The 25200-nt window shown below is 41.9% G+C and overlaps 1 protein-coding gene across 4 annotated transcripts; it reads left to right on the forward strand.

The window, feature by feature from the left end:
- The first annotated feature begins 5 nt into the window (after window positions 1–5).
- Window positions 6–24364, forward strand: LOC140500307 (leucine-rich repeat-containing protein 14-like). 4 transcript variants are annotated; one of them, XM_072602767.1, is made up of 6 exons: window positions 6–394; window positions 4342–4459; window positions 13106–13160; window positions 15410–15853; window positions 17241–17864; window positions 18504–24364. In XM_072602767.1, exons 4-6 carry the CDS (start codon window positions 15459–15461, stop codon window positions 19069–19071), a joined length of 1587 nt encoding a protein of 528 aa, XP_072458868.1. In that variant the 5' UTR covers window positions 6–394; window positions 4342–4459; window positions 13106–13160; window positions 15410–15458; the 3' UTR covers window positions 19072–24364. The 4 variants fall into 4 exon arrangements, with proteins under 4 accessions (XP_072458868.1, XP_072458869.1, XP_072458870.1 ...); XM_072602769.1 differs by lacking the exon at window positions 13106–13160 and having other exon boundaries at window positions 329–394; XM_072602768.1 differs by lacking the exons at window positions 4342–4459; window positions 13106–13160 and having other exon boundaries at window positions 294–394.
- The last annotated feature ends 836 nt before the right edge of the window (window positions 24365–25200 follow it).

Below are 25200 nucleotides of genomic sequence, written 5' to 3' on the forward strand. Positions count from 1 at the left end.
GACAGCCGCGCCCTCAAAGCGCGGGGAGGCGGCGGTGGGAGCGGCTGGCTGCGGCTGCGGTGCGGGCGAGTTCGGGTGGGTGCGGGCTCTGGGGCGGCGGTGGCAGGAGCTGCAGCGGCGGCGGTGGAGAGAGCTCGGGGCCGGTGCTCGTTCGCTGGCCTGCGGCGGAGAGCTCGGGGCGGGCGCTCGTTCGCCAGCCTGCGGCGGGAGCTCGGGGCGGGTGGTCCCTCGCTCTCCGGCGGCGCGGCTGAGAATTGGGGGCGGGCGTTCTCTCGCTCGCTGGGCAGCGGCGGCGGCCAAGGTGGTGAGGGGTGAGGGCTGCGTTGGCGGCTACTACCACGGCGGCCAAGACGGCGTCGACCGGGAGAAGAGCGAAGATCAGGCCGAGGGCTAGGTGAGGGCTGCAGGGCCAAGGGCGGGGGCGGGGGTCTGCAAGGCCTGAGGCCTAGCGCTCCCTGAGCCTGCCCGACCGGGAGTGGGGAGGGCGGGGGAAGCGGGGCGCAGAGGCCTGCCTGGGGGAGGAACCTGAGGAGGCACCAACCTGGGGGAGGAGGAGAGGCCCAGCTGGATCCCTCAGCGGGAGGGATTCCTGGGGGGAGGGGCAGGAAGGCCTCTATTGAGAAGGGGCGGGTGAGGAGGAGGGGCTGTGTGAGAGGGAAGGCAAGAACAGCCTCTGGTGATGGGGGGGAGTGCGTGGGGGAGGAGCAAGAAGGGCCTTTGGTGGGAGGGGAGTGGGAGGGGGCGGGGCAGAAAAGCCTCTGGTGGGAGGGGATGTATGGAGGAGGGGCAGAAAAGCTCCTATGGGAGGAGGGGGCAGTGAGGAGGAGGGGCAGAAAGGCCCCGATGGGAAGGGGATGTGGGAGGGGGCAGTGAGGAGGAAGAGCAGAAAGGCCTCTAGTGGGAGGGGGATCAGAGGAGGAGACTGAAGCTGAAGGTCCTATCTAAGCGTAAGAGTGACCTCTAGTAGGAGATGTGATGGGAGAAGAGGGAGCTTCAAAGCAACTTTTGGCCAGAAAGAGTTAATGAGGATGATAATATCTTGTATTTTTGCCCCCAGAAGTGGTCCTTAGCAAAAAGACGTTAACCATGATGATTAAAAATGGATCACATTTATATAATATTTTCAGACTTACTGTTATACTTTCCTTAACATATCCCGATGAGGTAGTGTGAGAGTTATCACTAATACTTGGATTTATATGTTTTAATATTTTCTAAACTATTTCCTCACAACTGCATGAAGTAGAAGTAATGTTATGAACTATTACCAAGAATACTGTATTCCTATAGTGCTTTCAATTTTTCAAAATTATTGCAATCTCCATCCCCATCCGACAAATATCCCCATTTTGTAGGTGAGATAACTCAGACTCAGAAATGAAGTGACTTGTCCACTTTACAGAAGTAGTAAATATTGGGCAAGGTTTTGAAAACAGGTGTCTCCTGACTCCATACATTTTTCTACATCATATTGCCATTCAGCTCAAGTAGTTGGCTGCCTGTGCTCAGGTGAGACTAGCTGGAGGTTTCACTGAACAATTTTTTTCTCCTTATAGCCTATTGTTCAGTTGCTACAGAGGTCAAAGAGCTGTCACTGGTGCCCAGAGTTTAGCCCAGAGGCTAAACTTTATATTTGTCTTGCTTGGCATTTGGGCACTTTGGCATTCTGAGACACCTCAACACAATGTAATATCAAACAAGTTAGCTAATACACTTGTGAGGGGAGTAAGATGAGAAAAGATTCAAGGTAAGGTGATATCAGATTGTAGAGCTTGAGGTTGAGTTTGAAGTTTATTTGGTAGGTTTTTATTGCAGGGTTGACATGGCCATCTAGTCATCTCCCTAAAGATTAGCATGGTAATAGTTTGAAGGATACATTAAAATTATTTGAGGTTGCTGGTTAGATGTCTTATTTGACCTTTTCATCTCCTCTAATGCCTAGCACAGTGCTCTTTAGTATGTAGGCCCTCATTAGAAGTGGTTGGAAATGTAAGGGTAGAACTTGGAAGAGAAATCAGAACTAGAGAGAGATTTCAGAGCCATTGGTACAAAGGTGATAGTTGAAGGAACAGAAGTAAATGGGAGTGAGCTGAGAATTGAACCTTGAGAAATAACGGAGAAGGCAGAAAAAGATTATTGATACTGTACCATTCGTGTAGACTCTTTAATATTTTTGTCTTTGTTCTGTAATAATCATAGAAACTCGATATTGGAAGGATCTTAAGGTATGTAGTCCAAATGAACAGAATACATTTTCATATTCACTAATAAAATGAGCACTTGAAAATCTTTTCTTGAGACATCTCCTGAAGTAGCCCATTCTGTAGTTAAGACAGCTCTGATTACGTAAGTTTTACAAAATCTGCCTGTGCAAGTTCTACCCATTTTCTTTAATTTTGTCCCTAGGACGAAATATATTTAATGCTTCTTTCACACAGTAGGCTTTTAAATAAGTGAAGACTGTTATATATTCTTCTTTTCTCCCTTCCCCGTCCCCACTAAAGGTGTTCTGCTGAAATGCCTTTATTATTTCACCTGATCCTTATACAAGTCTGGCTTCTGAGTCTCTCAATGTCCTTAAATGTAACTGAACCAAAGAAGATATTTCAAATAAAGTTTGACCAGTGCAAATCACAGTGGGACTGTTACAGTCCCTTGATTCTTACACCGTGCTTGTACTTCTATTATCGCAGTCTAAGACTGCAGTTGCTCTTTTGGCCATCATCACATTTTGACTCACTGAATTTTCAGTCCACTGACATTCTCAGGCGTTTTTTATATAGTAACTATTATCTAGCCGTGGGTCCCTCAAACTATAGTTATGTATTATTTTTTTTAAACTCAAATGAAGGTTACTTGGTATTCATCCCCTGATTATATTTCATCTTTTGGATTTGATTCTTAGATCCTAGTAATATTACACTGAATGGTACCTATTCTTCTAGGCTTCCTGACACCCAATACAAATTAGAAAAGTATACTAATGATGCTGTTATCCAAGTAATTTTCAATTCTAGTATTTATTTAACACCTACTATTTGCTAAGCACTGTCATTTGTAAAGGTGTTGAATTACCCAGAGGCAAGATCAGATCATTTAGACATTCCATGAGACCATCTTCGTATTGATATATTCCAGTCCACTAATTACCACTACTTTTTGGGACTGTGTATCAGTTCCCAATTCACTAACACTCATCTTGACCACCAGATCATCTTGAGGAGCTTTGCTGAAATCAATGTATACTGTGCTATAACATCTAATCTATTAAGTAACTAAAAAAAAAAAAAAAGATATAAGGTGAATTTGTCATAACCTGTTCTGGACAAGTCTATGTTTAGTCTTAGTGATCACCATTTCTCTTAGTATTTACAAACCCCCCTTTTCGGAATTCACTCTAGAGTTTGCAACAAATAAATAGACAGTGTGATATAGTATCTGAGGTACAGTTTAAACCCAGGTCTTCTCTGACTCCCAAATCCAATGCTCTGTCTACACAGATGTATGCCTATCTGTTATGAGCTTAGTTTGCAGCATAGTAAATAAACAGCATGATATGGTATCTGAGGTACAGTTTAAACCCAGTATAATATAGTATCTAAGCTTAGTTTGCAACATAGTAAATAGACAATGTGATATAGTATCTGAGGTACAGTTTAAACCCAGTATAATATAGTATCTAAGCTTAGTTTGCAACATAGTAAATAGACAGTGTGATATAGTATCTGAGGTACAGTTTAAACCCAGTATAATATAGTATCTAAGCTTAGTTTGCAACATAGTAAATAGACAGTGTGATATAGTATCTGAGGTACAGTTTAAACCCAGTATAATATAGTATCTAAGCTTAGTTTGCAACATAGTAAATAGACAGTGTGATATAGTATCTGAGGTACAGTTTAAACCCAGGTCTTCCCTGACTCCCAAATCCAGTGCTCTATCTACACAGATATATGCCTATCTGTTATGAGCTTACTATGTGCCAAGTACTATTAGGTGTTATCTCTGCCTTTCACATATTAAATCCCCCTAATCAGTCAACTTCAAGTTTTTCTACAGAAAACATCCAAGCCAATATTTCCACCCCCTCTTGCTTGCAGAATGGAGCTCAGTTCATCCTCCCAATCCTAGACTCAATCAGAAATCCTTATCAGGCTTGTAATTGGTAGTCTTCTCTCTTTCTCTTTTTATATGTACATATATATATGCAATCAATAAGCATTTATTTTCTTTCATACCTTCCCCTGGGGGAGATGGGGCAGGGACTTTGTAACAAAACGTTTTGCTTTATTATATATATTTGTTACTTAACATGTTTCAATGCTTTTCCCTCCAACCAAGGTAATATAAACAGGGAGCATGTCACCATCACCTCAGCAAGATCAGAATTTAACTTTACGCTTGTTACCCCTAAGTTCATCAAAAGACAACCTGGTTCTTCACATCTGCCTGAAGTACAGTAGGTGTCATTCTACCTAATTGCCTTTGCTAATGCTGTTACCTAAGCTTCACATATCCTGTCCTTCCTCCATGAAACTTCCAACACTCATTAGTAATTCAAGTGAAAAAGACTTCTTAGGGGTTTTGGTTTAATTTAATTTAATTTAACAAACACTTTATTGAATGCCTACTATGTGTAGAGGATTGTTCTAGGCTTGAAGGACTCTTATAGTCCTCTAGGAGAAAATAAATATAAGCAACTAATCATGATGCAAGATAGAATGTACGCAAAAGTTGTACAAATATACATTTAACTGCTGACACTCTTAAAATTTGGAACTTTTTATCCTTTTGACGGTGAAGAGGTTGTCTCCTATGACTAGAGGAACTGACCTATATCAAGTATTGACATTTTCGCTTTAAGGTACATCAGAAACTAAAGAGAATGGAGTAAATAGAAAGTTGTCCAGGAGAAAAAAGCAAGTGGTGTTAGTGTTATCCAGTGGGAGAGAAATTCTGTGAAGAAGGGGATGTTTCATTTTTCTTTGTATCCTCAATTTCTTCCACATTATAGACTCTTGTTTGCTGAAAGGAATTTTGTTATGCCTTCAGGCAACAAAAATAAAAGCTTTTTATGGGACATTTGGTCATAGATCACCATCAGTATTTATGGTAAGTATAAACAGAGCATTATGAAGATAATTACAGCTTATGTTCCAACATCTGTTACGTGAAAAACTTGACAACTTGACAACATTTTCTACATCAAGTCATGTATTTAGGGTAGCTTTCGTATTTTGGTTTGGGCTTAAGAAATGAGAGACCAAAAGGCATGAGGCTTTGGTATCATGAATGGGTTTGGTTTTTTTTTTCCCTCAAGAAAAGTTAGAAGATGCTGGATTTAGTAAACCCTGACTACCACCACAAAAAATTACTTTAGTAGCTATGGCTCCTACTCAAGGGCCATGGGGGTTTTGGAATTATTTTGAGGAGTTTGTTTCATTGAATGACTCAGTCCACTAGACTTGTAGACTTAATAAATGTCTAGTACATGTGTACTATAGTTCTTCATATGTATGTAAATGCTGTTCTGGCTAATAAAATTCATTTTTTAAGACATAACTGGATTTATACTTCTGTCATTTTCTTTGAAGAGGCATGGTATAATCAATAGAGAGTGGGACTTGGAGTCAGGAACCCCTGGGTTCAATCCTGCCTCTAACACAGATTTTCTGTGTTACCATGGGCAAATCACTTAACTTTTCAGTGCCATAAGCAATTCCCCAAGACTGTAAGTTAGAAATAAATGAGCAGTTAGCATCAATGAAAGGAGTTTGAAAAACACCAGCACCCCACACTAATGAAATCCCAGATCCAGACCCAGAACAAAAGTTCTACTAACAATGCAGCTACAATACATGGAGGTCTATGAAATTTTTTGACATACTAAAGGGAAATGGGTGACATTGTACTGGAAGGTTGAGAATTACTGATTTGGCCATCTGCTTGATTAGATCAGCACTTTACAGCAAAGGCCAGCAAGCACCAACATGAAAAACTAATGAAGAGAAGACTACATGAAGTTATAGCAGCTCCAACTTAATTTCTTTAAACAAGTTCTTTGCTACGGGAAATGGATAAAAGTAAAGAAGCTTATTCTTCTTATCAACACTTCTTAGAGAATTTTAACAAATATAAAACATCTGCTACAACCAGGCAGATAGAAGAGTCCACAACTACTTCACTCAGCAAGTATCTGTTTAGTCTCAGTGAACTGGGAGTTATGACAGCCAAGGGTAACACTTGTTCAGAGGCCAATCTTGTTTTCAAAACATCTGTAGAAGAGGAAAGAAAATTCAAAGCAGTGTGAAAGAATGAAAAGGTAGTAGATGAGGAAACAAGTCTGCTGGAAACTTGGAGTGAAAACTTAACTAAACCAGATCATTCTGAGGGCAACTACAGATAAAACTGGAAGGATGATGACATGAAATGGAGAGGATTTTCCAGTGTTTATATAGCAGTTTGTTCCCACCAGTGATGACAGCAGATAAAGTAGAAGTGGTGCTTAGGAAGAAAGATGACCTCACCACTCATACAGATGAAACCTGTACTAGAGGTGACTACCTCAGAAGGGGATAAGAATTGACTTTTCAACATGTTTCAATGTCCAAAAGGAAAACTTAGTGCCTAAAAAGGTGTCCAAGAAGATAGCAGCTATGGACTCATGTGTCTTTCTTACACCTAGGTAAAATCTTTGGATTTAAAAAAAGAAAATTTATAAAAATAAAACTGTTATAAAATTTATAAAAACTTATGCAGAGGGTGTCTTTGATGAAAATATGAAAAAGAGACAGGAAAGATTTTGTAGACAGCTGGCCACATTTAAATTTAAATTAAAAGTTGACTGAGATATAGATTCTGTTGCTCCTGTTGTTGCTGATTACTAAAAAGCATTTGCCTTAGTAGAGCAAAATACAAACTTAAAGTTTTCATCCAGGATGGTTTCTCCTATTCATATGTTAACATTATGTAAGATTCCTTTATAGATAAAAATTGTAGAGAACTTTAATGATCCTGAGTATTGATTTTAGGCAAAACATAAAACCAAGCAGGCACACTCACCAAAGATGTTTGCTGTCATGATGTATTGTCTTTGTGAAGTCCAAGGGGAAAAGGGTTCCTATGTACATGAAGTACTTCAGATGCTTTTATTTGTAGATTAAATTGCGCTGATTGCATTGATTCCCAAGAATCTTCAGGGCTTCCTCTATGAAATCCATATCCATATGAACTTCAGAGTCATATTTGACTTCTAAATCTCACCCAATGTAGCAAATTACTTGCCAGATATTGTTATTTCTACTTTTACCATAGTGGCCTCCAAACTTGATCACACACCCTTAATGATAAACATTTTTTTGAGCATGTGTTTTTTTGATAGGACATAGTTACTGATTTATAAATTTAATGCATATTCTGCTGTACCTAATAATTACGTATTTTGTGACATAAAAATTTAAAAGGATGAAATAAAACTGAAATGTTTGTCCTATGGACAATAGGGAGACTGAAGTTTGAGTAGCAGAGTGATGGTTAGATCAGGGATGAGGAACCTTTGGCCTCCAGGCCACATGTGGCCCTTTAGGTCTTTGGATGTGGCCTTTTGCCTGAGTCTTAAGTTTTACAGAACGAATCCTTTTATCTCCTCTATGTTAGACCTTTGTTATAGAAAAGGCACTTTGGCCACTGTGGAACATGGATTTGAGTAGAAAAAAACTTGAGAGAGAGCAGTTGAGCTATTACAATATTATAGATGAAATGTAATGAAAGCATAAAGTAGGGTGTTGGCCGTGTGAAAAAAGAGAAAGAAATATGTGAGAATTGTTGTGGAGATAGATAATGGCAAATTTTGGCAATTTATTGGTACATGTAAGGTATGAGAAAGTCCAGAATGACACTGAAGTTGTAGCCCTGAGTGACTGTAAGGATGTAGTATCCTTAAAAATAAAGTCTGGAAGAGAGGGATAGGTTTGGAAGGAAAGTAATGTAATAAGATATATGATGAAGAGCACAACCTTTCCAGTCCTGCTCTTTTGGTGTTACTCATTCTGTTTCACCTAAAATGTAAAGGGTATAGAACTGAAGGGCACTTGTCACAGCCATGAAATGACCTGGTGTACCATGTGAGGTGGTGGTTTGTATTTTCTCAGCTATTGTTTGACTGTTGGGTTATAACTGCCCTGAAGAACTACCAGGGTTCTTGAATAGGGGAAATTGGGGAGCTTGCACATCATGGGGAAGAAGCAATGCTGAGGAGTGTCGGGGGATAAGAGTAGCTGTGGTTATATGGGAAACAAAGTGTGATTGACTATTTCATGAAAGGTGAGATGTGATTATCTTCCTCTCCTCTCTGGTTGAGCACATCTTTTGGTTAGACCTTGGCACTGTTTCTCAACCTCTTAAAAATCAACCTCCTCTTTACTCATGTGACCACCATCCTAACACCTCCATCACCACTTCTAAAATCAGTTTCCCTATCTCAAGTCTCTCCCCTTCCCAATCCATCTTCCACTCAGTTGCCAAAGTGATACTTCTAAAGTGTACTACTCTACTCAAACTCTAGTAGTATTCTGTTACCTCTAGAAATAAATACAAATTTATTTGTGTTATATTTGAAACCTTTCACAATCTGGCCTCTACATACTTTTCCTTTACTCAGTGATCCAGTCAAATAATATTCCATTTCCCATCTCGGCTGCCTTTACATTGGCATTCCCCCATGCCCAGAATTTGCCCTCGCCTCATCGCTGCCTTTTAGAATTTCTGTTGTTCAGTTGTGTCTGATTCATCATGACCCCATTTTGGAGTTTCCAAGTATCTGAGGCTGGATTTGAACTCTTGAAGATGAGTCTTCCTAATTCCAAACCCAGTGTTCTATCCATTGAGCCACCTTGCCTGCCCCTAATTTGCAACAACTCAAATGCTGCATTATACATGAAGCTGTCACTAATCCCCCTTCCCCAAATTATCTTTTACTTTTGTATATGCTTTGATGTGTACATGTTGTCTCCTTGTATAAAATGCAAACTCTTTGAGGGCAAAGATGTTTTTCGTGTTTGTGTCCCCAACGCGTAGTCCAGTGCCTGGCATGTAGTAGACATTTATATAAATGTTTTCAGAAAGATACTGCAGTCCATTCAGGGAGAAAAATCAAATGTCAGCCCTGTTGACTGGTTTCTTTCAGGGTTTGGGGGAAAACTGCTTGACACACACAAAGAAAGAGTTGAATCATTTAGAAATCACAAAAAGAAATCATATAGGTATTTGAGCAGCATCAGTTACATAGCAATTGTGGATCTCAGATTTTGAGGTGCAAAACTGAGTCATTCAGGACAGTGAGTGAATCTTGCTGATCCAGCTCCTTTTTCTTAGAATTTCTATAGGATGGTCTGGTGAAGTTATGTGACTGTTGTGGGGTACTTTATATAGGTTTTACTGAAGCATGCATTAAGATAGAAAACCTTCATTGGCCAATATGTATATAAAAATCTTGGGGTGTCTCTATTGTAAATGGAAATTTAGCATCAAAGCTAATATTACTTGCTTGACTCTGGATGTATCAATTCTGTTGGCTCATGGGTATACCTATGTGAGTTTGAGCCATATTTTCAGACCGTCATACAATATTTAATAACTATATGTGAAGATGTACCTCTTTGTCTTATCTGAGCATCAACAGAGGTGGGCCCTTGTAAGGACAGAAAAACTCAAGATATGTATAGGAAATGGCAAGAAATCTAGCCAGTTTGGCTTTGAAGTATGGAGTACATGGTGATGGTTGGAGAATAATGATAAAGTGGACCACAAGAAGGTCAGTGTCCAGGGTAAAGGTAGTGAATTTTGTTGTGCTTCGTACTGGTTATTGTGATTACTTGGTACCACAGGATATGTTGTGTGATGAGCTGAAGCATATCCAAATGAGCCAACATGGCATAAAGGGAGTTAAAACGTGTCATTTGGAACAGACTGGAAATATTTAGTATGGGGAAGAAAAGGGGGCGCGGATAGGGTGGGATAGATGGGTGGTTATGATGGTCTTCAGGTGGTTGGTTGTCATACAGAATAATGATTAGACTTGTTCTGCTTGGTCCTGTAGGGTAGGATTTAAACTAGTGGTTAGAAGTTAGAGATGCAGATTTTAGTTTGGTAGGAAAAAACCTGCAGGAATTAGACCTGTCCAAAAAAAAAAAAAACTGTTATGGAATTAATTTGCCTGATCTGCTAATTGTTAAAAACAACTGAACCACTTGCTGGAGATGATGCAGAAGGAAATTTGTTCATGATCTGGAAGGTTAGATTACTCGCATAGAATTAGAGAGGATTTGATTTGTCATCAGATTCAAATCCTACACAAGTCATGATTCCTTTCCTTTACTTTGTTTGAAGACGTCTAGTGAGAGCTCTTAGCTCACTGGCCATAAGGTAGCCTTTTCCAGCATGTGGCCTGCTATAGTCTACATAGGCTCTCTAGGGCCAATTAGAACCATTCTAATCATACGTTTGAAGATAGTGATGATAACTATGTGGTACAAAGCACTTTCCTCACAAAAATTTTGTTAAGTAATTAATGAAGGGGGTTCTCCCTCTCCATTTTACTCTCCACTAGTGGTTTTGTCTCACTGATACATCCTTGTGTGTCCTCTTCAACATTCTTTTCAAGTGACTTGTGGAAAGATATACAAATCTCCTGTCTAATAATAGGAGAAGGGGACTTAAAACTAGACAATAAACCATATTGACTTCAGGATCAACGTGAGTCAGCAGTATGACATGACAGTTGGAAGTGCTAATGTGGTCTTTGGATATATGAACTCATTGCTGTGCTGTATTCCATCTATCAGATTGCAACCTAGCTATACCTTGTTTACCATTTTTCCCATAAATCTTCTATAGGAGGAAGAATTAGGAAAAAGGATAAAAGATTTCTCGTAATATGACAGCTGTCTTCAAGTGTTAAAAGGGCTGTCATGTGGAAGGAGGGATTAGATTTGTTCTCCTATCTTACTTAGCTGAACTAGGAACAATGGATGGAAGTTCAGAAGCAGGTTTGGTCTTATAAAGAAAAACTGTACAATTTGAGCCATCCAAAAGTGTTATGAACTGCCTCAGTAGGTGAATGAATTTCTCATCATTCAAGGTCTTTAAGTGGTAGCATCGTGAACAGTGGATGCGGATTCCTTCTCAGGTATAGGTTGGACTAGATGACCTCTAAATTTCTGTTTATCTCTGAGATTCTGTGATACAAACAAAGCTAGTAAATGTTGCTGCTCTCCTTTCCCCAAAGCTCTCATAGTCTAAGCATCCCCATTTCATAGCATCTTCTCTTTTGCAGGCTAAAATATCCCCACTTTTGCCCATCTTATCTATTATAGTATTTCTGGCTCTGTCATCATCCTTGCTGGTAAGAGATAATGATCTGGATAATGATCCAGGTTGCCATTGTGCTTTCTAAAATGTTCCTAGAACTTAACCTGGTAATCCAGATGTGGTCTGGCTAGGGAAGTAGTACAGTAAGCCTATTACCTTCATTTGTAAAAAGCATGGAACAGAACGGGCTCAAGAACAGATCCCTGGTGCAAACTACTAGACACTGGGGCAGCTAGGTGGTGCAGTGGAGGGAGCACCAGTGCAGGAGTTAGGAGGACCTGAGTTCAAAAATCACCTCAGACATTTGACCCTCACTAGCTGTGTGACCTTAGGCAAGTCACTTTACCTCAATTGCCTCATCCTGGGTCATCCTCAGTCATCCTGATGAATATCTGGTCACTGGATTCAGATGGCCCTGTAGGAGAAGTAAGGCTGGTGACCTACACAGCCCTCCTTCACTCAAAACAAAGTCAAGTGCAAGTTGTCATTATTTTTCTGATGGCATGGTCTTCTTTGGCAACGAAGGATGAACATATTAGATACTACCCTCCAAGCTGACATTGTTTTGCCTGTCTCCATTTATTGATGTAGACATCATGAGCTTTCTTTTTATCACATAACCTTGCTCTGACATCAAGATGTGCTTTAAACAACTCCTGCTTTTAGTGAATAAAGTAATAATATATATTATTATATAATATTATATGTAATATAATAACAATATCATATATAATAATAATATGAGCTTTTCTGAAAGCTCATAAACAACATCTTTAATAATACATGTGAGAATTTACCTAGCTTTTAGTCGAGGTTACTGGTCTATAGTTTAAAGATTGTACCTCATTTCTTTAAAAAGAATCAGACTTTTCCTATTATTATCTCAGCCATTTCACATAATCTCAGAGAAGTGTTATAGTCCAACCATACCAAGATAAGAATTCCATCCATTATAGCATGTTATCATTCAGTTTTTGCTTAAAAACATCTGATGAAGAGGAATATTATGTCCTGAAGGAATACATTCCATTGCTGGATTAAAAATTAAAAATAGTTTTTAGGAAGTTTTTTCTTCTATTGAGCCAAAATAGACCTCTCTATAACATCCATTGTTCTTGGTTTTATCCTAATCCTAGTCAAGCCTAATTCTTCTTCCATGTGACCACATTTCATGTACTTAAAGATAGCTGGTATTCCCTGCCCTACAGCTTTCTCTAGTTCCTTTAACTGATTCAGGGTATGATCCAAAACCCTTCTTTATCCTTGTCACAACTATGGACTGGGTCTAGCTTATCAATATCTTTTCTAAAATACAGTACCTAGAATTGAACGTATAGTACTAAGATTTCTGACCAAGGTAGAGTATAGTGGTATTATTGCCTCTGCAGTCTCAAATGCATTCACTTTAGCACAGTGCCTGCACATAGTAGGCCCTTAATAAATGCTTGTTGATTTAATTGGGAGATTACATTAGCTTTTTTGTTACTGTAATCACACTGTTGGTCTTAAATTGAAATTATAATCCATTTAAACCCCAGGTCTTACTAACATGAATTACTGTCCAGCTTATCTTTTATTTAAATTTTATTAAAAAATTTAATTATAAGCCTACATTTGTAATAATGACTGACATTTTTATAGCACTCTAAGGTTTCAAAGCACTTTATAGGTTATCTCATTTATGCCTCCCAACAAACCCTGTAAGGTTGGTACTACAGGTATTATCTCTATTTTGCAGACGAGGAAACTGAGACTCAGAGAGGTTAATTGACTTGTCCATGGTCACACAGCTGGTAAGTGTCAGAGAAAGGATTTGAACCCAGTTCTTTCTGGAGTCAGGCTCTAGTATTCCATCTGCTACTTTCTCTAATTCATTCTCATTAAATTTCAATTTAATTTTGACCCAGTATTCTAACATGTTGAGATCATTTTTTCAATACTGATTTATGTGTTAAGTACTTATGTATTAGCTATCTCTGTTTTATGATTTACCAATTTGATAAATATACCAATCTACCTTTATTAAAATCATTGTGTAAGGTTCTATGCGTGAGAGAGAATGGTTTCATCAATGGGGGTGAAGGGAAATCCCAATATGGAAACCCCTTCTACCAATGCAGATTGACAATTCATCTGTAGTTTGTAGTCTTAGAGAATAAATATCCTGGGTTGCTGAGAAGTTAACTGACTTGCCTCAGGTCACATAGCCAGGGTGTTGAGGTAGGACATAGGAAGACCTAGGTTCAAGGATAGCCCTCTGCCCACCATGTCATGTTGCCTCATTACATCATTGATAAAAAATATTACCTAGCCCAGGGTCAAAGATACATCTATGATATTCTCCACTAGAGACTTTCTTTTAAGGTGACAGTGAATCATTAACTATTCTTTGGTTTGATCATGGTCATAAAATGTCATCTGGAAGGAATGCTAGAGTTCCATCATGTTCAGTTCTATTTTGTAGTTGTAAAAATGGAGCATCGTAGAAGGAAAGGGACTTGATACCAGATCACACAACTGATTTAAGAAGTGTGATTTCAAGCCAAGTATTCTTGTTCCTCGATAGCCCAGAGCTTTTCTTTTCCTCCATCATCATGATGTTCCCTTTACACCCCACAGCTTCCTCCCCCTTTTAGCAGCCTCTTTTTGCTTATCCAGCCTTTGGTGCTCTGTGTGGTTTTTTCCCTCTAGTCTTATCTTATCCATGCCTAATTCTGCTGTTACCACTTTCCTTCCACTCTTGCTACCTTTCTCTCTCTCCTTTCTTCACCTCCCTTAGGTGCCTTCTGATCTTGCTTCCTCCTCACAGTGCTGAGGTGCAGCCACTTGAGCTCCAGGGGCAGCCTTTTCAGCTCAGGTCTCATATAGTGACAGCTCACCAGCAGTACCTAGAAGAGTTACAGTACTGTCACTACTTTGGAAACAAGGCAAACACTGATCATATAGCTATGCTGATCAATGACTCACTTACAACTTCCTGTCAGTGAGGTGATGTTTGCACTATCTAACTCAAATGGCTTCAAAGATCACTCGTGTGCAGATGACCTGTACCTATTCCCAGGCTCTTCCTACCCCACATTACTAGCTGCCTTCTTGTGTCTTATCTTGATGCCCCCTAACATGTCAGACTTGACATATTCAGGATGAAATTGGTCATCTTTCCCCTAAAACTCAGTGGTCGTACCTAAGCTTGAATTATAATCATTACAGTCTTCTCATTTCCTATATCAAATCAATTTCCAAGTTCTAGCAATTCTAACTCCCCAATATAGATGGTTATGTTCCTTCTCTTTCACTTCATCCCTGTTTCAAACCATCATTTCTCACAGACTATTACTAGCTTCCTAACTGGTCTCCATGTTCTAAATCTCTCACCTTCCTTCACAAAGCTGCCAAAATAATTGTTCCAAAGTACAAATCTGACCACTAAAAATAAAGAAGCCAAGACGAAGTGAGGTCAAGAGACTTGAACAAGGTCACATAACTTGTAATTGAGCTGGCATCAGAACCCAATCTGTTCCATTATGTACCTCACTGTCTGTCATTGACTGCTATTGTGTCCTATGATGCTTAGCCCTTAACCTCTTCACCTTGCTTCAAGGGGCAGCAATGTTGGCCATGACCCCAAAGCCTTCATACTTATATAGCTTTTGTGTCCTAGAATTTTAGTTTTGGAAAGGACCTTAAAAAGCAACCAGTCTAGTCATTCCCTGGCATGTAGATGAAAGAACCTGAAAGTATGAGCCTCAGCATCAGGAGAGCAATTCAAATGTAGGTCAGCTGCTGACCAAGAATCTTGTAGGGTGGGAATGGTGTGGATAGGGCACGACCTGGTACCTAACAGCCCTTCGAATATTGGATTTGGATTTTGATAACTACTAGAAAAGCAGAGAGAAGTCTGTGCTGGAATTAGGTGCTGAATGATATGGAGCCCAAGGCATGGCATTTGGGTGGGTAAGAGCACATGGAGCAATCAGGCCCAGTTCTTTAGTCTGATTCCCAAATAACCATTCTCCTTGTTAAATGCTTTTCCTCCTGACAGGTACTACCTGTCCTGTGTCATAGGTGGCAGTTGCCCACCATATTCAGCCATGCGTCCGCTGGTGTTCCTGTGTGCCCAGCAGGTGATCAAGGATGAGGAATCTGCATGCCAGGCTTTGGAGCTTCTGCCACAGGACCTTTACCCAGTCCTATTCAAGGCAGCCTTCATGCATGGGAAGACATTGTTGCTCCAGGCTTTGGTGCATACATGGCCCTACCCCATCCTCAGTTTCAAGCAATTATTACAAGATCGTCCACACTGCCGCAGGGCTCTGAGGCAGGACTGGCCACACTGCCTCCGTGCCCTCCTCCAGGAGTGTCCAAACTGCCCCCGTGCCCTGCTTCAGGACCGACCTGCAGAGGAACTGGTACAGGCAATGATCATGGGAGTCAAGGCTCGACTAGAAGAGGCAACAGATAATGGAACCCAGCAGTCCCTCTACAGGTAAACGCTTAGCTGCTACTTGCCTGAGGTAGGGGGTAGATATGGCTGAGGAGGCAGCCAGGACTTCAGCTTACAGGAGGGAATCTTTTTAGAACCCATAGTAGCCTTGGAAACAGCAGCAAAAAAGAAGAATCCTGGCAACCACTATTATTGAGCACCGGCTCTTCAGAGACCAAATCCAGGGCCTTCTTAAAGAACACAGCCAAACACATTTGCTAGAGTAGCAGATGTTCTCAGCCAGGAAAAAGATAGAGGCTACCTGGAATTATTGTTAGACCAGTATGATCCATGGGCCTCAGGTGAGGAGCTTGAGGACAAATTCCTTCAAGTACTGCCTGGGATTTGTTAGATGGTGCCTCCTAGAGGAATCATCATTGAGAAGTAGGCCTTCTGTATCTTTTTTTTAGGTTAAACTTGACCTTGAAACCAAACTAGTAATACCTAAAGACTCCGCTCAGGCTATAACTCATACTGTGCTAGCCAAGTGCTGTGGCCCATTACTATGGACATTATTGATGGAACATCTTAGTGTACTCCCTGTGAGATACAAGAGAGGGGCAGCATTAATGGATAGAGCATCTACTCTAGTCAGATTCCATTATGGTCGCATCCTACCCAAGGACACTGACAAACTAGAACTTACCCAGAGCAAAGTACAGACAGGAAGGTGTGAGAGAGTGGGATGTCATTCCTCAAGAGATTTGCTGAGAGTACTCAAGATGTACATGCAGGCTGAAGAGAAGACCTAGTGACTCTCTTCAAATATTTAAGGGTTTTTTGGGTGAAAGAGGAATGAGACTTGTTCCAGATTTAACCAAGAATGGTGGATGTTAGTTGCAGAGAAGTGGACTTCACCTTGATGGATGGGCTACCTGATGATTAGCCCTCCAGACCTGGACTAGTGGCTGCTCCTTCACTGGAGGTTTTGTCCTTACCTCAGGAGTTGGGTGTCTTTGATTTTAGCAAACACTTGGCACTATTATGGATTCAATTGCTTCTGATTTTGGCTTACATCATCTGTTCTATTTCTATTTTTTAACCAAATTTTGATAGTTTCTTCATGAGTAAATTTAAGATGTGATCATTCTAGGCCCCACTGATGGTCTTTGAGTAAAGCCTAGGTTAATTACTTTTGAGATACATTATAGAGATTCTTTAGGCACAGGTTGGAGGACTGTATGTATAGACTTCTGAGATCCCTTTGAATTGTGGCATTTTGTGATTCTATTTTAAACTTTCCACTCCTTTTTCTCCTCTACTTTATCAGAACCTCATTTAGTTCTTGCATTTAATTATTTCAGGTATACGCTCAGTAAGTTAGGATGAGATTAGCAGGATATGGGATATGTTCTGGCCCAGGGCCTCACCTTTTCTGTCTTTCCCTCAGGAGACATCCACTGCAGCTATTAGACATGACTGGACTCCTGGATTATGGTTATGAAGAAGACCTAAAAACTATGAAAATGTGGGCCCGTACCATGAGCATGGCCCAAGCTGGCATCTGCCACCTCTTGGATAAAGTTGAGCAGCCAAATGAAAGCCCCAACAAGTGTAGGAAGGTTGAGGACTTGCCATGCACACTTCTCCCTGTGGAAGTGCGTGTAGATCTCTGGGTGACCCCCTCATCCAGTGGCTTTCTGAAGCAGGCTTTGCAGAATAATGCGGTCAGCCCCCTGCGCTTGTGCTGCCGGGATTTCCGAGCTGAAGACCTCCCACCAGACATCACTGTGGATCTTTTGGGGCTGTTGGACCATTCAAGCTTACGCCGGCTAGATCTGTCCTTCTTTACTCTAGAAGCAGGGGGTGTGTGGGAGATCGTAGCTTCCATCATGAAGTTCACTAATCTGCTGAGCTTGAAACTTCAGTACAGCAACATGGATGTGTGGCGGCTCTGGGCCATGTTGGAAGGCACCTTCAGCTTCTTAGCTTCAGAGATGAGCAAACTGAAACGCCTCAAGGAGCTTAATCTGGGCACCTCCTGGCTCTCGGGCCAGCTGAGGCAGCTGCTCAGGTGAGTGAGCCTCATGTTCATTTTCTGTACCTGCCCTTGCTCCCAGGAACTGGTCAAGGCCTCTTAGCTCCAAAGGAGTCTCTGATGAAAAGTAGCTCCAAGGCTCACTAATAGAGAGAAATATACTCTCAAATATTTGTCTAGGGGCCCCCTTCCTTTTCTTTCCTTAAATCTAAATTCCTTGTTTGTTTTTACAAACATGTTAGAGTGAAAGGACTGCTGGAGACCTGCTCGCAAATCCTTGTCCCAGAACTTCCAGCCATTCAACTTTGGGTAACTGGTAACCTTAGAACCCCTGTTTCCTGGGTAAAGTGGAGATCATAATCTTTACTGCTCTAACTCCCACCCAGAGCCAATGTGAGAAAAGTTCTCTGTAAAGAGTGAAAAGACTAGAAGAATGGGAGTTGTTGATTGTCATTATGCAGAGAACTCTATGCCTTAAAGCTTTGTAGTCTCCATTGTCTGTGCTTTTCCTCACCATGACTTTGGGCAAAACTTGCCCCTCTCATCTTGAGGAAAAAGCTGCCTGGCCAGCTGGTGGCTAGGAACAAGCCCCAGGAAGTTAAAGTACCATCCCAGTTTCCTCATTTGTTCCATTTTCCCTGGGAAGTAATAGCATTACTATGTCTTTATTTGCAGTGGTCTACAGTGTCCCCTGGAAAGCCTGGAACTTCCTGTCTGCTACCTGCTCCCTGTGGACTTGAGCTATTTGTCCCAGAGCCCCCATGCTCCCCATCTCAAGAAGCTAGATCTCAGTGGCAACAACCTGTCAGGTGACCTCTTGCCCCCCTTCCAGGCCCTTTTGGGGGAGGCCTCAGCCTCCTTGCTGTGTCTGAAGGTGACAGAGTGCCAGCTCATGGATGTTCACCTTATTAGTACCCTGCCACTTCTGTCCCGCTGTACCCGCCTACGATATCTTGGTCTCTATGACAATCCCCTTTCTAGCATTGGGCTAAAGGCGTTGCTGTCACGCTCTGAGGTAATGCCTGACCTCCAGCTGGTAGTGTATCCATTTCCTGTGGACTGCTACAAGGACCTGCCTGGTGTGCCCCTTTCTGCAAACCTCTTGGAGGACTATATTGATGAGGAAAAATTTGCTCAGGTTCAGGGAGAGATGCACCAGATGCTTATAGCAGCAGGTAGGGCTGATGTGCTATGGACCACAGATGTCTATGGCCCAAATATGCCCGACTACTTTAGCTTGTGACAGGAAGGCTACCTGCCAGGGACAGGGAGGCCCTTGCAGTCATCCATTCCCCCTGGACCTGGCAGGAGAGCCTCCTTACCTTCTGGGCTACATGTCTTGGAGGCAGGTAGGGAGCCACAAAACCTTTGCTCTCCTTGCCTGCCATCTTCAGACAGGGGAATGGGGTGAACTAACAGGGAAGCTCCAAACTGTGCCTCACCTGAAGGATCCTTGATAAGGATAACTAGTGTAAATGAGGAACTCCCAACCTGTGAGGTAGGCCCAGTATTCTGGAACCCCATTCAGTCATTGAATTATTCCTCTGGGAAGGACATAGTTCTATCTCCCAGTAAGCAAAGGGAGTTGACATTCATTACTGAGGAATGAAAGGTCATACACCAAACTTAGGCCCCAGAGCTTCTGAGTTGTAGATCACTGATCTGGAGTCTCAAAAGCTCTCTTGGTCAAGATTAAACCATAACTTTTCCCTTTCTGTCCTACCCTTTGGAATGCACAGCTACTGCTGTGAACTTCTCTTCTGCCAGGCTAAGGATGCCCACTTAGTTTCTCATGTCTTCTCCTAGGTTCCTGGTTTCTTTTCTCCAAGGGTCTCCCTCCAACTTCTTTTTTTTCTTTTAAACTTCTACCTCATCCTGGGAAGGGTTTGAGCTTAGGCAGGTGCTAGCCCCTTTCTAAGCTACATCAGCCTTAGCTATTCCTTAGTCTCATCCTTCAGTGGCATGAAGAAAGAGGCAGTGGAAAAGGGCAGCCTGTGGGATCCTTCCCTGGACTTTAGGCCTGGTTTTTCTTCAAGTTCCCCAGGGCTCAAACAGTTCTTCTTTGAACTTTATTCTGAGTTGTTTTGTCTTTGAGCCCAGGGCTTTAATTTTTCACTACTTTTCTAAATTTCACTGATTTTTAATCCTTTGGCTTGAGACGCCAAGCACCACTTGGTCCCTGGGTCTGCTTGCTCCTGATCTCAAATTTACTGACTTTACTCCCATTTTTTTTTTTGCTGCTGCCACTTGTATCTTAGTGTACCTAGTTTTGCTTCACTGGTCTCTTTTTTTTCCTTTTTAACCCTGTTTCTCAGTGTGCCACACAAATATTGTCTAGGATTTATTCCCAAGTTAAAGGAGAAAAAGGGTGTTGATTCAGAAATAATAAAATTCAGAAAAAATTAGTTACAATCAGTTTTAACAAAAATTAATTCCAGGTCAGACTTGATTATATTTAACTTTCTGAAATGGTCTCTGGACTTAACTTGGCCCCTGTGTACTTCTCTCATCTATAAACCTACCCCACATCCTCTAGGACCCCAGAAAAGAGGATGACAACACTTATCTCAGAATTCCACTGCCTATTTGGGATTTTCTTCTGACAGCAGATCCCAGTTGTAATCAGGATGATGGTTCCTGATTGCTGTTCGGTGATCACCCACATTCTTATATAATCAGGTTACTAAATATCTTCCCTGTTTATGTCCAAAGTAGGAGAAGAAGTGATAAAGAGGTACCTATTACTGAAGTATTTTTCATTTTTCCAGTACTCAGAAATAAGACTTAATTCGGTATTTCTTTAATATCACCCTGCCCCTGCCAAATTTCACAAAAGATAATCCCTTTCATTCTCGGGATCCCAGGAGTACATGGTGCTTGAGTGGGGTTGGTGCTTAGCCTACTGAGAGAGGGCATAGTGATAGCCAGCTATTTCCTTCCCAGTCCCTCACCCCAGAGGAAAAAGCTGTCTGGGAGAGCTAGTGCCTGTTCCCTCCCCTAGCCCTTGCTTCTTTATCCCTACTTTCTTAGACGTTGGAGCAGGAAAATCTATATATGTCTGTGTGTGAACTTTGTTGTTTCCTTACTCCTGAGAGAAATGGCTACGGCCAACATGTGCATAGTGACCTGCTGACATTTTGCTTATCCAGGCTGACACATCATAAACTGAATTGCTTCACAGACAATTCATGACTACCTACCTGGCAAACAAAGGTAGTGAACCTTCTATCTTTCTCTGGAGCCCTAATGCTGATCTGAACTTAACAAGATTCTAGGGTAAAAGGAAGGTGAAAGGACCCCCCATTCCTTACTCAGTGTGGCCTATTTGCCTGGCCACCTCACTAACGGTGGGAAAGTAAAGGAGCAAAAGGAAAGTCTCAAGCTATGAACAGGATAGCTGAATTTTACTCCCCATGAACTGGTTGTTGACTTCCCCAGCCATGCTGATGGAATTTTTCCCAAATGAAGGACTTGACATTCATTCCAGTTAAATTTAACCTTGCTTCTTGGTCCATTTTGTTGGAATCTATGTGAATCTCAGCTCTGTTGTTTATGGGTAGTTGTGTGCTACCCAGTTTTCTACCAAGAATTTACAAGTTCAAGTGACGGGTCCTCAGATTGTTCTCTGTGGACTGGCTATTGGAACTGTTAACTTTTGAGTTTTCATCATTCCCCTTCAGTACCCACATTGCCCTGCAAAGAAGTGGGGGAGGTTTGTACACCAGCATATAAGCCTGTGACATCTGTGTTCAGGCATGTCAAACTCTTGGGTGCTGAGGAGGATTCAAGGTTGCTTTTACTGCAAGGAGTGAGGGGAGAGCGAAATCTAGTGTTTTCCTCTAGTGTTTTCCTGGAGCAGACAGAGAAATATATGTCCTTGGTGTGTCTCTTAGGAGACTAGTAATGTCCCAGAATTTAACCCCTGGGAGCATCCAAGCCTCCCAGACTAGGACTTGCATGTACCTGGTTGTGACCCCAGGTTCTTCAGCTCAAATCTGATCCGTCAGGGGCCATTTCAATTGTTTTCCCTACTCCCAGCCTCCTTTTCAGCACCTCCACCAAGAACCCATAGAGGAAGCAGTCCAAAATGGCTATGGCCCCTAGACCTGAGTAGAGGTGGGGTCAGAGTAATTGAGGTAGTCCATAGGTGAACTGCTGCCAACAAACAGACAATATTTAGGAGACTGATTTGCTTTTCAGCCTAAATGAAGGCCTTCACATTTTTCCTTGATAAATCTTATTTTATTTTTTGATCCATCATTCCAGCCTGTGAGTTCTTTGGGAATCTTACTTCTGTGGTCCATTGCTACTTTGTTATTCAGCTTCCATTTAACAAACATTAAATTCAGGGCAGGATCAAGGCACAATGATTTGGGGGTGGGGAGATTAAAAAGCAGAATAAAGACACAGGCCCTGCCTTCAAGAAGTTATGATTTAGTAGAAGAAAGAAGATGGGCACAATTCTAAAAAGAGATTTACGGAGGAGAGAGGTCACTTTCTGCTAGGGGAAATAAAAGGCTTTTTTATGGCACCTTAGTTAAATCTTGAGAGATTTTAACTAGGAGTTTTAAGCATGAGGGATGATGTGAACAAAGGCATAGAAAGGGGAAAGGATGAGATAAAAACAGGTAACGTCCATCTTAGCTGACAAGTAGATTATATATGAGATAAGGCCAAGAAAGTATGTAGAAAGCAGATTGTGGAAGGTGTTAAGGTCAGGATCAGAGTTTTATTTACTTCATTAAGTAGGAGAGCAGAAAGTGATAGTCATTTTTTTTTAACACATCTCTATAATCAAAGGATGACTGGGGGAGGAGCAAGATTGGATACATAGAAGATAAGTTGTGCTTGAGGTGTCCATGGGGAACCTAGGCCTGGAATCATGGAGAGGGGTCAGGGCTAGAGATGGAAATTAGGGAAACATACAAGTAGCAGATGATGATGGGTATTAAGCCCCCAAGAAAGAAGGAAAGAGACTGACTTTGGGGACACTCCTGGGATTACTTCTTTGGGTGTTCCAATATTTAGGCTGATATTCCTGCTGGGTGAGCCACAGGTGCAGTGTCTTGAGCCCTAAGGAAGAGTTCTAAGTCAGCTCTCATCCATAGTCATTGATCCTGTTCATGCTGAAAAGATGTATGGACCCTGCAGGTAACGGCTGCAAAGCAAGATATTGGAGGGAGTTTACAAGTCAGCTTCAGGATCCCCTCCCAGCAGTTCACATTAACTCTAATTTTGCTTGTTTTTCCTAAGAAGAAAAATACTTTTCACATAGGGAAGGTTGAAACATGATTGGACCTAGGAATCTGATTCTATCAGCCTTTCTCACTGCTATCGCGCTTTCACACTTAGGACCACAGAGGGCGCACTCGCTGCTTCAGGCAATCTGGGCTGCCTGTCATTCTTGCTTCTGTGATTTTGCTTATATCTTTTTCTGTGTCTGTCCCAACCCCCAGTCATCTCTGTTTAAAGCCTATGTAGCCCTTTAGGGTCCAGCTCAAATGCTATCTTCCCTCCCCCAGACCACAAAGCTTCTGCTCCCTTGCTCCCCGAGCCCACTGCTTGTACCACCTGTCATGCACTTATGAACACAAAATGTTTAGTCTTATAGTTACTTGTGTGTGATGCATCCCCTTGCTAGATTGTGAGCTCCCTGAGGGCAGAGGTTATGTCTACCTAATCTTTTGTGTCTCCCCTCAACCCAGGCACAGTGTTCTGCTTCTAGAGGGCCCTTGTTAAATGTTTGTTAGAAGTTCATTGTTAAGTGAGGAGGTAGTGGAGGAACACCTAACTCCCTAACCCTAACTGTAAAAAGAGTTCAAATCATTTGGGCCTACTGGAATTCTAGCTGCTGAGACTGTAAGGGTGGCAAAGTCAACTGGAGCTGCCCAACTGGAGAGAATACAGAGGAACTTGGAGAAGGTGGCTGCCCAGAAGCAATAAGAGAAGAAAAAATGAGGCCAGCAGAACATCTGGACTTGATAGGAACTATTTGTTTAGCTCTACAACTTGTTGTTTATCTCTGTACCAAACTTTTCACCTTCTGCTCATCCCCTGCCTGTTATACTACTTCCTCTTCAGCCATGCCTTCCCCTCAGCTTCCCAACCTGGATTCCCAGTTACTGAATTTCTTCAGTGGAAGAGTCCTTCGTCCTCCGTCCCCTGTCAGCTTGGGAGCTTCCCCTTGGCTTCGGGGCCTCAGGACTGGGAAGGTTCCAGTTTTCACCAGGGAGCCTGTTTCATCATGTGCCAAGACACTTGAAAGAACTTGGTTTGTTATAGGGGAATAACTATCAGTGGTTGAAGGGATCCTGATGAGTGGGAGAGGTGTCCAGGATCTGGAGTTGAGTATGAGCTGTCCCTGTGTCTCCTTGTCCTCTCAGGCCTTGGAGCGGGAGGGCCAAGGCTGCTTGGGTAACGTTGTCTAGAGTGTGTGACCTCCAGAAGAGCAGTGACTGTGTCTTATCCAACCTATGTATTTCCCTCAGCGCTGAACCCTGGTGCTCTGCGCTTAATAAATGTTTGTTAAAGTTGAAGTTTGCTCAAGAGTCATGCTAGCACCTACCCAGGGAGGCCAGGACTAGGTTTCACTTTTTTTTAATGGCTGAATTTGGATTCCTGTAACCTGCATATGTTCTCATCTCTGCCAATTACTAGTTAACACCTTGAAAGAGCCCCTGCTCCTTTCCAGTACTCAAGTTTCCTATGTACAATGAAGGGTTTGGGCTAGCCATGGTTTATATGGCCCCATTTCACAAGCTACATGTACTTCTTTGTCCCCTCTGACTGATGAGTGCCCCACAGAGTGCCTAGAACAGAGGGATCTGAATGACCAGGATAGGTGGTGGGAAAGATTTTCTTTCCCATATCCCAGGTGCTCCTTGGGCCGCAAGCTCTGGGCTATGGTTGGCACTTCTGTACTGTCAAGCAGTTCTTAGGCACATAGATCTAGGGCTGGAACAAATCAGAAGCCATCCAATCTAATCTCATTTTCTAGTTAAGGAAATTGTGGTAAAGAGGTGGTGACTTGCTTAAGGTCACACAGTGACAGCTAGAATTTCAATTCAGGTCCCCTGATTACAAGTCTAGCTCTCCTTGCATTGTACCACACTGTCCCTTAAACGATCTGGAATGAGGGGTTCATGGGGGTTTCCTTTGATGTCAATCATAGCTATTAGGAGAGGTATGGATGTGTGTTTAGGGAGTGCGGGGTGGACAAGGCCCCTATTATTGGAGAGAGAAATTTTCCAAGAATGGAGTTGCCACCTTTGCTGAAACCTGGGCTGTATCCTTGGATCCCTATAGTAAGAGCCACGTCTGTGAGCCCCCAGAGGGAAGGGAGTATCTGATCTGAATAATCTAATTTACCCTG

The sequence above is a fragment of the Notamacropus eugenii genome, chromosome 4 (assembly GCF_028372415.1).
Source record: "Notamacropus eugenii isolate mMacEug1 chromosome 4, mMacEug1.pri_v2, whole genome shotgun sequence".
In the NCBI taxonomy this organism is placed as follows: domain Eukaryota; kingdom Metazoa; phylum Chordata; class Mammalia; order Diprotodontia; family Macropodidae; genus Notamacropus; species Notamacropus eugenii.